General features: G+C 39.5%; 4 protein-coding genes and 1 pseudogene across 4 annotated transcripts in view; 1 reads left to right on the forward strand and 4 right to left on the reverse strand.

Moving 5' to 3' along the window:
- LOC144651472 (uncharacterized) overlaps window positions 1-3,245 on the reverse strand; it is a 28,005-nt gene extending 24,760 nt beyond the window's left edge. The window contains exon 1 of the mRNA XM_078511414.1: window positions 3,165-3,245. Within this exon, the coding sequence (XP_078367540.1) occupies window positions 3,165-3,198 (34 nt within the window). The 5' untranslated portion in view covers window positions 3,199-3,245. The remainder of the gene's footprint in view (window positions 1-3,164) is intronic.
- LOC144651486 (lysophosphatidylcholine acyltransferase 2-like) overlaps window positions 1-11,702 on the forward strand; it is a 105,136-nt gene that overhangs the window by 50,421 nt on the left and 43,013 nt on the right. The gene's annotated exons all lie outside the window — the stretch shown is intronic.
- On the reverse strand, window positions 713-2,288 carry LOC144651524 (contactin-associated protein 1-like). The gene has a single exon (XM_078511486.1). The coding sequence runs from the start codon at window positions 1,843-1,845 to the stop codon at window positions 742-744; it is 1,104 nt and encodes a 367-aa protein (XP_078367612.1). The 5' UTR covers window positions 1,846-2,288; the 3' UTR covers window positions 713-741.
- On the reverse strand, window positions 7,363-9,103 carry LOC144651589 (roundabout homolog 2-like). The gene is made up of 2 exons (XM_078511535.1): window positions 8,848-9,103; window positions 7,363-8,521 (listed from the first exon to the last, which is right to left on the reverse strand). Exons 1-2 carry the CDS (start codon window positions 9,101-9,103, stop codon window positions 8,280-8,282), a joined length of 498 nt encoding a protein of 165 aa, XP_078367661.1. The 3' UTR covers window positions 7,363-8,279.
- On the reverse strand, window positions 7,371-7,867 carry LOC144651549 (neurexin-4-like; annotated as a pseudogene).

Raw genomic sequence — 11,702 nt, forward strand, 5'->3', positions numbered from 1 at the left:
ATGTGATTTCTTTAGAACAAAACGCTGGAATGGACTGAAGGGAAATAGTGACTTCTATACATGATACAGTAAGGTTACGATCTCAGTATGTTTATTACTTTCTTGCAAATTCATTAGCGCAGTTATCAAATATCAAATTTTTCCGGTCGTTGATTCATTATGCTTATCAATCCTTTTGATAACTAGCTCAAAAATTGAGCTTTCATATGAACAGTTTATCAGGATTGGTCAGATGCCATAATCAGGTAAAGGGACCTCAACTTTTAAGCTCACATCCGATAGTCTCACGCATCTCTATTTGATGTTTGTAGCCATTTTAGATAAAGCGAGCCTCTCACTAAATGAAAATAAAAGCACCAAACTAGACGCCAATTTGCCATAATTACATGAAGTAATTACTGCATATAACAGATGTTTACGCTAGCGTATGGCACATTGTACTTTTAACGTGTCAGAAAAGTCAAAGTTTTTGTTACGAATTAACAACCTCGATGCCAAAATTGGGACTGAGTAACTATGAAAAAAAGTAGTGTCGTCAGTAATGTTTTCCCAGTTATCTAATTCTTTTAAATTCGATATAAAATTTTTGGCTAAATGAATCATCAGTAAAGTTTTTCTTTTATGTCTTCAATTTTCGGTTTTTCAGAAATCTGATGCTACAAACTATGTGTGCCAAGCACAATAATGATCATCATACTGGTATTGCAATAACTTGAGAGCAATACAAATTAACATGTTCTTTTATGCTATGCCGTAGCATTTCAGTTTACCCAGTGTGTGATAACCTTGGTTCCAACTGCCTGTATCGCCAAACCTCAGCTGTTTAACTGGCAGATGTGTCTTGTCAGTGAGGAGACCGCTGTCTTCACGCCATACTCTGTCATTCTTATCACAGTTACAACCATACCTGGAGTCTGCACATGAGTTGGTCATCCCGCATGCGCACTTACCACTGCCAGGTGATGCTCCGCCCCAGTATGTCATCTTACTAGAATCACGTGACACCCACCAGGCATATCCATGACCCACTGACACTGAATGGTAACACTCATATTTGATAAACTGTTCACAGTGTAAGGAGACTCTGGTGAGACTTGCAAGCTGGGAGAGACTCGCTCCTGTGTATTGGATGTCACGTGTGTAACTACCAGCACTGCTATATCCATTCACGTGTGTTCTGCTCTCACTATCGTGACTTATTACTGTCACGCCAACTCCATTCTTGTCACTCATGTCACAGTAAACTGTAAATGGTGCCAGGCCTCCCGCGCCATCTGGATCAATGACATAATTTCCGCTTACACTGCTGACGTATTTCCTTATCACAAAACAGGAAGTCGCAACAACTGGAGAATTGATTTGGACGTTGGCTTCTATTGTTGTCAGAGCATTAGTCGCTCTACAGGTGTAAGATCCTTCGTGTGATTTTTTGATCTTATGAAGAACCAGTGTTCCATTCTGTAGAACATTAGACTCTACAGAAAGCGAAGGCTTGCCATCTTTTTTCCAAACGATTGTAGGTCTCAGGTCACTCTCGGCCACACACAGCAGATGAACAGCGAAGCCAATCACAGGAGTCACCTCTTGAGGAGGACGGACTTTGAACCGCAGCGGAGAGAATATCATGACCAGAGCAGTGTTTGCTGCTGACCCCAAAATATTCTCTGCCTTACAAATGTATATTCCAGCGTCCTTTCTTGTCACACTGTAGATTGTCAGGGTTCCATTCATCACTTCAGTTCTGTCTTCAGGCAAACTTCCAACTGCTTTGGACCACGCGATACTGGGAAGCGGCTGACCAGTAGCAGTGCAGGCGATAGTGACGTTTTGCTTCTCTTCAGCCATCAATCGATTGGATGATAGTGAAAGTTGAGGAGGAACTATCGAGAAATAGAGAAACTATGATGATTTTGCCAAACACACTTTTGTTACATTTTATTTTCTCTGCTATTGTAGCCTTTCTTGGAAAGGTGTATTCGCACTTTGAATATTATTGTTGGGACTTAGTCAGTTAGAACATCGGACTTAAGATGTGTTTTAGTGTTGTTCGAAGTTCTTCTTAAATTCCTCTTTTGGTAATATTCTCATATCGTATTAGTAGAATGCTATATCAAATGATTTATTTTTTGGAACGGCCTGCTTACAACATCATGTCTATACTCCTAAACCGTTTACTACATAAATTCAACTACTTACATTGAACAGTTAATTTTGCCGAGGCATTCACTTGTCCCAGCAAATTTTCAGCTCTGCAGCTGAAAACTCCGTCGTCTTCAGGTCTCACGTCCTTCATAATCAGAGCGCCACTGGACTCTACCACGTGACGACCCACAGTAAGCGGTGAATTCAGCTTAGACCACATGACTTTGGGGCTTGGATTACCATCCGCTGTACATTTCAAGAGGGCTGTCTGACTTTCATTGACTGTCATTCCAATAGGACGCTGCAGCAGAGATGGAGCCGAGATGGACTGGCCCGGTTCACCTTTGACGCCTTTTATACCCGGCGGGCCTCTAGGTCCCATGGGACCGGGATCTCCCGGCATTCCAATATCCCCCTTTATGCCCGTCGGTCCTTGAGCTCCGATTGGCCCATGCTTACCAGGAGGTCCGTTTGATCCGGGTCTCCCTTGGGTTCCTGGTTTCCCTCGGGTTCCCGGTCTTCCTCGTCTTCCCGTGTTACCTTTTGGTCCTGTGCGACAGAGCGTGTGATCTTTAGCACAGACTTGGTTTTGCAGCAGACCGAGTTCTTGTTTGATCAGTACTTGTACTTCAGACGCTGTTAGGGTTGATTTCTGTTGTGAATCATCAGGTGAAGAGCGTTTTTGCCTAGAAATTTTCTCTTCTCTACCTAAAAAAATAGTTCTTTTTATTCAAAATTGTAATTAACTGCAAACCATTCCTTGTCAATTAACGGTTGCTATGATGCAATAATACAACCTTTTAGCAGAGATTTCTGTTTCTATTAGACTGGGTTTCAGCAACACTGCTTCAGTCATCTTATTTAGCATTCATTTGTTTCGGGATAAAATACACTAAAGCTGTGAAATGACAGGCACCCCTGGACAAAAACGACGAGCAAGTTGCACAAAATTAATTGTCAAAATGATTAAAGAAGAAGGTATACTATTGCAAAAACCCGTTTCATGGCGAAACAATGCTCACCTTTGGTCCCTTGCCAATGGCGACCTGTAGCCATAACTTGCCATTTGCCGTAATTTTGTTGTACTTTTCGAAGGATTTGTGTCTTCATCTTATCACAGAATGTTACTGAGTGTGATATCAGTCGATGATGTTCTTGTATTCTGAGTTCCACGTGAATTAGCGCGACACAACACACAACAGACAGCAGCAAGCCTGACGCGGAAGATAAGCTGTTCAGTGTTTGTCTTCTGTTCGTCTGCTTCTCTTCTTTGTCTTGTATCATCGTAACAGCTACTACCACAAACTTGTGATATCAAACTGATGCTGCAGACGTACTCGTTACTCTCTGAGGTGCTTACAGAGCAGTTCACTGTGGGTTTAATCGGTGTAAAGACGATAGAAAGCTGTTATGTCCGAGTTTCACGGATGAAAGTGTAACATGAATCTTGTGTTTACTGATATGAAGTAAAAATAACTAAAGTTGTCTGAGCTTGTAATGGAGATTCAGTTTCACAGGAAGTATAATTAAAGTATCATCTAATTGACATGGGTCAAACGTATTTTACTTTAATTGAATTTACACCTTAAGTTATTTATTTAAAGTCTGCCCAGCATACTGCGAAAGATCCCTTGGCAAGGCGAGTTTGTATTGTTGACCTCGGGTTGTTCATACGTAATGGTTCTAATTTATTTCCCAAAGTCATCAGCGATTATATAAACTACTAGTATTCTTTTGCTTTCTTGCAGAGAAAGGGGAGGGGTGGGTAATGATGGACGACTATTATATCTATGTCAAGTTGTTCACCTTTTGCTGATTCCCGTCTGAAAAGGGCCAATAGGAACAATTTGGTTTTCCCTTGCAAGCACATCTTGCTAAGTGTGATGCAGCTGAGTCACGATCTCAGTGATGTAATAATTTAAAGGTGTCATTTAGGAGAATCAAAATAAACAATTAGTTCACTACTAAAACGCCTTCAGTCGCTTAGTTTAACTTTCTCTACACTAGTAACAGTAAAAATTTGGTAATAAAAGTCAGTAACATGCAACAATAATGAGGAGTTAGTTTATTAAAGGAAGGAAATTGCAATTACAATAAATGTGTTCTGATCTACTCTAATAAGGCTCACAGTCATGCCGGAAGTCAAACGAATTACATGTTTCTGACGTATTGTCGTGTCATATTGCACTCCACCCCAGGAACAGAGCATCGCCGGGGCAAACCATGGTGTTTTTGCGCATATCCCGGTGAATTTGAAAATCAGCTTTGTTTAGCTGACTTGTTAACTGACGTTAGCAGAAACTCAGCAGTGTTCTATTGAAAATCCGCGAATCTGATTGGTTCTCCCACTGTTTTCTATTTTAACAATAGAGTGTTTCTGTCGAGGAACTATCGGCTGATAGTTGCCCCGCGGAAAATTGATGTTCTTAAAACAAATATTAGCCCGAGAAGCGAAGCTTCGAGGGCAAATATGCTAGTTTTAAGAACATCAAATTTCCAAGGGGCAACTATCAGACCGATAGTTCCGAGACAGAAACAGTCTATTGTCTTTATTGTTCGCCACAAAATTTTCTTCCGCGCGCACATATAAAAACAAGCATCGTGAATTATTTTAGTCTACTTTTGAGGATAGAAAACTCAATTGAAAGCCGAAAGACGAGAAACCCACTAAATGCAGAGAATTTGGTTGGGTTTTTTTGTTTGCAGGCAGCTTGTTTACAAAAAACAGTCACGGGCGGGCACTATCTTTTTTTTTTTTGGCGGGCACTATCGATCCGGGCATTTTTCACAGGAGGGCACTATGGGCTGATAGTGCCCTCCGCGGACGGGCACTATCGCGTCACGTGTTTAATTTAAACCAATCAGAATCGGAGAAAATTTAGTGGTGAACTATAATCGCCGATAGAAAACGATCGCGCGCTCGTTGCTTATTTAAAGATTAATTTTCCTTCACTTTTGGCTTAATAAATACGTAAAATTGTAGGTTTTTGGACTGCAGTCCTTTAAGAGTTTCTACTAAAACAATTAGTGCGCCTCGTTGACTATTCGCTCATAGAAAACTTGGGCTCGTAGTCTAATTAACAATTAGATCTTAGTCTAATACTGCCGTACAGTATGTGGCCCTTGGTCCGGACGAAAAAGACGCGAACGTGTATTTCTCAGCTTAAAAGAAGAGCAGAGAGCTGAGATTTGTCATGTAATTTGTCATCCAGCTAACATGTGAAAAGACAACAGCTTCTGTGCTTACTCCTCGTTTACTCTGCAATATCGAAAACGGTGGTTCGGTTTGACTGCCCTTGGTCCGGACAGCGGGTCCTTGGTCCGGACAGCACGCAAAATGTACGCAACAATTGTTCAAAATGTAATCTAAAGAAGCTTCTTGCACATTTGTAATATGTTTAAGTGAAATTCAGAAAAATGAAATAAAAATTTTAAGGAAGAGAGCTTTATTTCATCTCATCAAGAAGTACAGTGAATATAAACTAAAGCGCTTATCACAATGATAAGCGTGATTTGCAAAGTTTGAATTAATTTTCTCGTTTTAGTTTTACTGTTGTAAATGATGAAGTTTATTATGCCTTAGAATTCAAACGAAAGGTGTAACTTTTGCTAGACTCTTATTCTTTCAGTATTATTTAGCTGCCACCTTGAGACGTTTGAAGTTGTATTTGGTTGCCGTCAGTGTCCGGACCAAGGACCTAGTCAGGAAAATTACTTAGAAATTTTAATTCGTTACTTTGGACGGAAACTCAAGCGGTCAATCAATCAATCAAAATTTTAGCGTGCTCATTTTGGATATTCAGGAATGTAAAGAAAACCAGTTAATTTGAGGCGCCATGAACAAATAAACAACGCGAAAACAAACTTCACCTACCTTCAAGTCGACTTGAAATTCTCGACTTCACGGCCAGCAGGAAAGCCTTCGAGCAAAGTTAAGACAGAAAACAGATCAAGAAATCTTTGGAAAGGTTCGGTTTTATTAAAACTTTGTTTCCTATCGGAAAATGCACGATGAAGGGTCCGGATTTAGGGTCACATACTGTACACACTTCCTTGAGCCTGCTCGTTTTGACTTTATTAAAGCAAAACGCTAAAAAAACTCTAAGGAAAATAACACTGACTTGTGCTTAAGTTAAAAACACGTAAAATAAAGTTTTGTTAACGTTGTTCTAACGTTAGCATAAGTCAAGCACAAATTTTATATTAAGATGTCAATCCCTGACTGCAATTTTAGCATTTTTAAAATAACAGTTTTTAGCTTTCTACCAAGTTCATTAGTTGAGCTATCAAATATATTTTACTGTGAAGATCCAGTCTTTGGGACAACATGCATAGAAATAAAATCCTTTTGATACCTAGCTCAAAGCTTGGCTTTCATATGGACAATTTATCAGGATCGATCAGATGCCATAATCAGGTATAGGGAACCTCAACTGTTAAGCTCACATCCGGTTGTAATTGATGTAGAGGTTGTTTTTATAGTTGTCATGCACTTAACTTCGAAAAAGCTAGTTTACAGGCATTGCCACTAAAACAGAGGAAACAAACGTTTTAATGAACATAACATAGTTAAAAATTTTAACTGGAAGGAGGCAGACCAGTTGGCTATATACCAAGCGTGACCACGGCTTTGAACTCGGGACGACCGAGAACAAATCAATCTAGTGGCCTGGCAGGGTGGAGGGGTTGAACCCGGGACCTACGGGTTACAACACCAGCGCCTTAAATTAACCACCGGCCACGTTGCCTCCTCAAACGCTCTGACGCGTCTTTATTTTATGTCTGTGGCTATGTACCGACTATGTTGATAACGCGTCTCTTTAACGACATGAAAAGCACCAAACATAACTAGACGCCAATTTGCCATGATACATGTAGTAATGACTTTATATAACAGATTTTTACGCTATTGTATGACACATTCTTTGTACTTTTAAACGTGTCAAAAAAGTTAGTTATTCAGTGTTACGAATAAAGAACTCGATGCTATAATTAGGACTGAGTACAACTCTATGAAAAAATATAATATCGGAAGTAAATAAATGTTTAATTCTTTTTAATTCGATAAAATTTTTAGCCTGAAACATTCATGAAGCTTTTATTTTATATTTTCAATTTCCCGTTTTTAGATATATGTTGCTTCTTAACTGAAAACATATTGACTATCATCATTATTTCAAATACTGGGCTTGCAATAAATTGAGAGAACAACAAATTAAAATGTTCCTTTATGCTATGCCATAGCACTTTAGTTTTCCCAGCGTGTGGTAACCTTGCTCGTTGCTGCTGCCTGTATCGCCAAACCTCAGCTGTTTAACTAGCAGATGTGTCTTGTCGGTGAGGAGGCCGCTGTCTTCACGCCATACATAGTCATTCTTATCACAGTTACAACCATAACTGGAGACTGCACATGAGTTGGTCATCCCGCATGCGCACTTACCACTGCCAGGTGACGCTCCGCCTCAGTACGTCATCATACTAGAATCACGTGACACCCACCAGGCATATACCCCATAGCTCAATATTACTGAGTGATGGCACTCGTACTTGATAAACTGTTCACAGTGTGAGGAGACTCTGGTGAGACTTGCAAGCTGAGACAGACTTGCACCTGTGTAATGAATGTCACGTGAGTAACTACCACGACCGCTATAACATTCACGTACGTTCTGCTTTCACTGTCGTGACTAATCACTGTCACGCCAACTCCATTCTTGTCACTCATGTCGCAGTAAACTGTGAATGGTGCCAGACTTCCCGCGCCATCCGGATCAATGACGTAATTTCCACTTACACTGCTGACATCTTTTCGTATCACAGAACAACTGGAAGGCGCAATAACTGGAGAATTGATTTTAACTTTGGCTTCAATTTTTGAAAGACCATTAGTCGCTCTACAGGTGTAAGATCCTTCGTGTGATTTTTTGATCTTCAGAAAAACCAGTGTTCCATTAAGTAAAACATTAGACTCTACAGGAAGTGAAGACTTGCCATCTTTTGTCCAACTGATTGTAGTTCTCAGGTCACTCTCGGGAACACAAGGTAGTTGAACACTAGAACCAAACAAAGATGGAGTCACCTCTTGAGGAGGACGGACTTTGAATCGCAATCGAGAGAAGACCACAACAAGAGCAGTATCAGTAGCTGACCCCAGAATACTTTTCTGCCTTACAAATGTATGTTCCAGCGTCCTTTCTTGTCACGCTGTAGATTTTCAGGGTTCCATTTATCACTTCAGTTCTGTCTTCAGGCAAACTACCGACTAACTTGCACCAGGCGGTATAAGGATGCGGCTGACCAGTAGCAGTGCAGGCGATGGTAACGTTTTGTTTCTCTTCAGCCATCAATCGATTTGATGACAATGAAAGTTCAGCAGGAACTACGAGAAAAAGATTAGATGATTAGTTGATTAAGATAATTTTTCCAAACAAACTTGTGTTACATTTTATTTTCTCTGCTGTTGTAACCTCTCTTGGACAGTCATATTCCAACTTCAAATATTATTGGCTTTTTAATGAAAAGTAGTCAATTTAAACACAGAACTAAAGATATTTTTAGCGTTGATCGAAGTTCTTCTGAAATTCCTGTTTAGTCATGTTCTCATGTCGTCTTTTTTCAAATCTCTATCACAACATCTTCAGCTGACCGTCAGCTACATCAAACGCTTAATGTTTTACAATAAAATACATAAATTCAGCTACTTACACTGAACAGTTAATTTCGCTGAGGCATTCACTTGTCCCAGCAAATTTTCAGCTCTGCAGCTGTAAACTCCGTCGTCTCCAGGTCTAACGTCCTTCACAATCAGAGCGCCACTGGACTCTACCACGTAACGACCCACAGGAAGAGATGAATTCAGCTTAGACCACGTGACTTTTGGACTTGGATTACCATCTACTGTACATTTCAAGATGGCTGTCTGACTTTCATTGACTGTCATTCCAACAGGACGCTGCAGCATAGATGGATTGATTTCTGTTGTGAATCATTAGGTGAAGTGCGTTTTTGTCTTGAAATATTCTCTGTTTCGCCTGAAAAATTAAAGCTTTTTATTCATAATCGTAAATTATGAACCATTTTTGACATATAAGGTCATATAATGGCTGTTATGTTTCTTTCCCATTAGAGTGGGTTTCAGCAACACAGCTTCAGCCACCTTATTTCGCATTCATTTGTTTTGGAGGAAAATACACTAAAGATAAATGACAGGCATCCCTGGGTAAAGACGATTAGCAAGGTCCACAATATTAATTGTCAAAATGATTATAGAAGGACGTATACTATTGCAAATACCCTTTTCATAGGCCATTTTATTTGTTTAAAATGGCCTATGGCGGAAAAATGTTCACCTTTGGTGCCTTGTCAATTGCGGCCTGTAGCCATAACTTGCCATCTGTCGTAATTTTGTTGTACTTTTCGAAGGATTTCTGTCTCCATCTTATCACAGAATGTTACTGAGTGTGATATCAGTCGATGATGTTCTTGTATTCTGAGTTCCACGTGAATTAGTGCGATACAACACACAACGGACAACAGCAAGCCTGACGCGGAACACAAGCTGTTCAGTGTTTGTCTTCTATTCGTCTGCTTCTCTTCTTTATCTTGTTTCATCGTTACAGCTCCTACCACAAACTTGTGACATCAAACTGATGCTTTTAAAAGACGATTACTTTCATCTTTGAGCTGCTTACAGATCAGTTCACTGCGGGTTTAATCGGTGAAAAGACGATAGAAAAAGCTGTTGTGTCCGAGTTTCACCGACGAAAGTGTAACATGAATCTTGTGTTTACTGATATAAAGTAAAAATACCTTTTCTCGTCTGAGCTTGTAATGGAGATTCAGTTACACAGGAAGTATAATGGTATTATCTTATGACATGGGTCAAACGTATTATAAAACATGAATTGAATTAACACCCGCCTTAAGTTTTTTTATTTAAACTTGTGCACAGAATCCTGCGAAAGATCCCATGGCAAGGCGAGTTTAATTTTAAATTGTTGATCTGGAGTTGTCTAGTCGCAATGATTCTAATTGATTTTCCAAAATCATTAGTGAGAAAAATTTGTCAGCGATGATATAAACCATTGGTATTCTTTTGTTTTCTTACAGAGCTTGGGGAGGGGTGGGGAAACGATGGACGACTATGGTATTATACCTTTGTCACGTGGTACACCTTATGGTGATACTAGTCATGAAAGTGTCAAACTTCCCTTGCACGTACATCTTGTTTAGCGTGATTCAGCTGAGTAACGATTTCAGTGATGTAATAATTTTACGGTGAATATTAAAGTGGTTCACTACTGAAACGCCTCCAGCCGCTTAGATTGATTTTCTCTACACTAGTGAAAGTAGAAATACGGTAATAAAAGACAGTAACATGCAACAATAATAAGAAGAAAGTTTATTGAAAGAAGAAAAAAAGCAATTACAATAAATGTGTTCTGATCTACTCTCCCTATAATAAGGCTCTTAGTCTTGTGAAGTCAAACGAATTACATGCATCTGACGGCCCCCATCTGAGGGGAACAGAGCATCGTTTGGGGCAAACCATAGCGATTTTGCGCATATCTCGGCGAATTTGTAAATCAGCTTTCTTCAGCTGAGTTTTTGACTTAAGTTAGATCTTAGACTAATACGCCGTCTACACTTCCTCAGTAAACCTGTTCTTTTTTAATTCTTTTAAGCAAAACGCTAGAAATACTCTAAAGAAAATAACAGTTTCTAGCTTTCTATCAAGTTCATTAGCGGAGCTATCAAATATCTTTTACTGTGAAGATCTAGTCTTTGGGACAACAGGCATAGAAATAAATCCTTTTGGTAACTAGCTCAAAGCTTGGCTTTCATATTAACATACTAGTTTATCAGGATCGTTCAGATGTCATAATCAGGTATAGGAAACCTCAACTGTTAAGCTCACAGCCGGTTGTTAATGTTGTATTTAAAAAGTTGTTTTTATAGTGGTCATGCACTTAACTTCGAGCTAGTTTACGGGCATTGCCACTAAGACAGAGGAAAAAACGTTTTAAATGAACATAACATAGTTAAAAAAAATCCCAACTGGCGGGAGGCAGACCAGTTAGCTATATACTAAGCGTGACCAAGAATTTGAACTATGGACGGCCGAAAACAAATCCAGCTAGTGGCAGGCAGTGTGGAGGGGTTGAACACGGGACCTTTGGATTACAACACCTGCGGCCTAAATTAACCACCGGTCACGTTACCTCCTTAAACGCTCTTAGGTGCCTTTGTTTCATGTCTGTGGCTATGTAGATAACGCGTCTTTTTAACGACATGAAAAGCACCAAACTAAACTAGACGCCAATTTGCCATGATGATTACATGTAGTTATTACTTCATATAACAAATTCTTACGCTACTGTATGACACATTCTTTGTACTTTTTAACGTGTCAAAAAGTTAGTTATTCAGTGTTACGAATTTTACAAACTAGATGCTATAATTGGGACTGAGTATAACTCTATGAAAAAAATATAGTGTCGTAAGTAAAAAATTGTTAATGTCCTTTTAATTCGATAAAAATTTAACCTGGAACATCACTA

Source organism: Oculina patagonica, chromosome 4 (genome assembly GCF_052425735.1).
Source record: "Oculina patagonica isolate OP01 chromosome 4, crgOcupat, whole genome shotgun sequence".
In the NCBI taxonomy this organism is placed as follows: Eukaryota; Metazoa; Cnidaria; class Anthozoa; order Scleractinia; family Oculinidae; genus Oculina; species Oculina patagonica.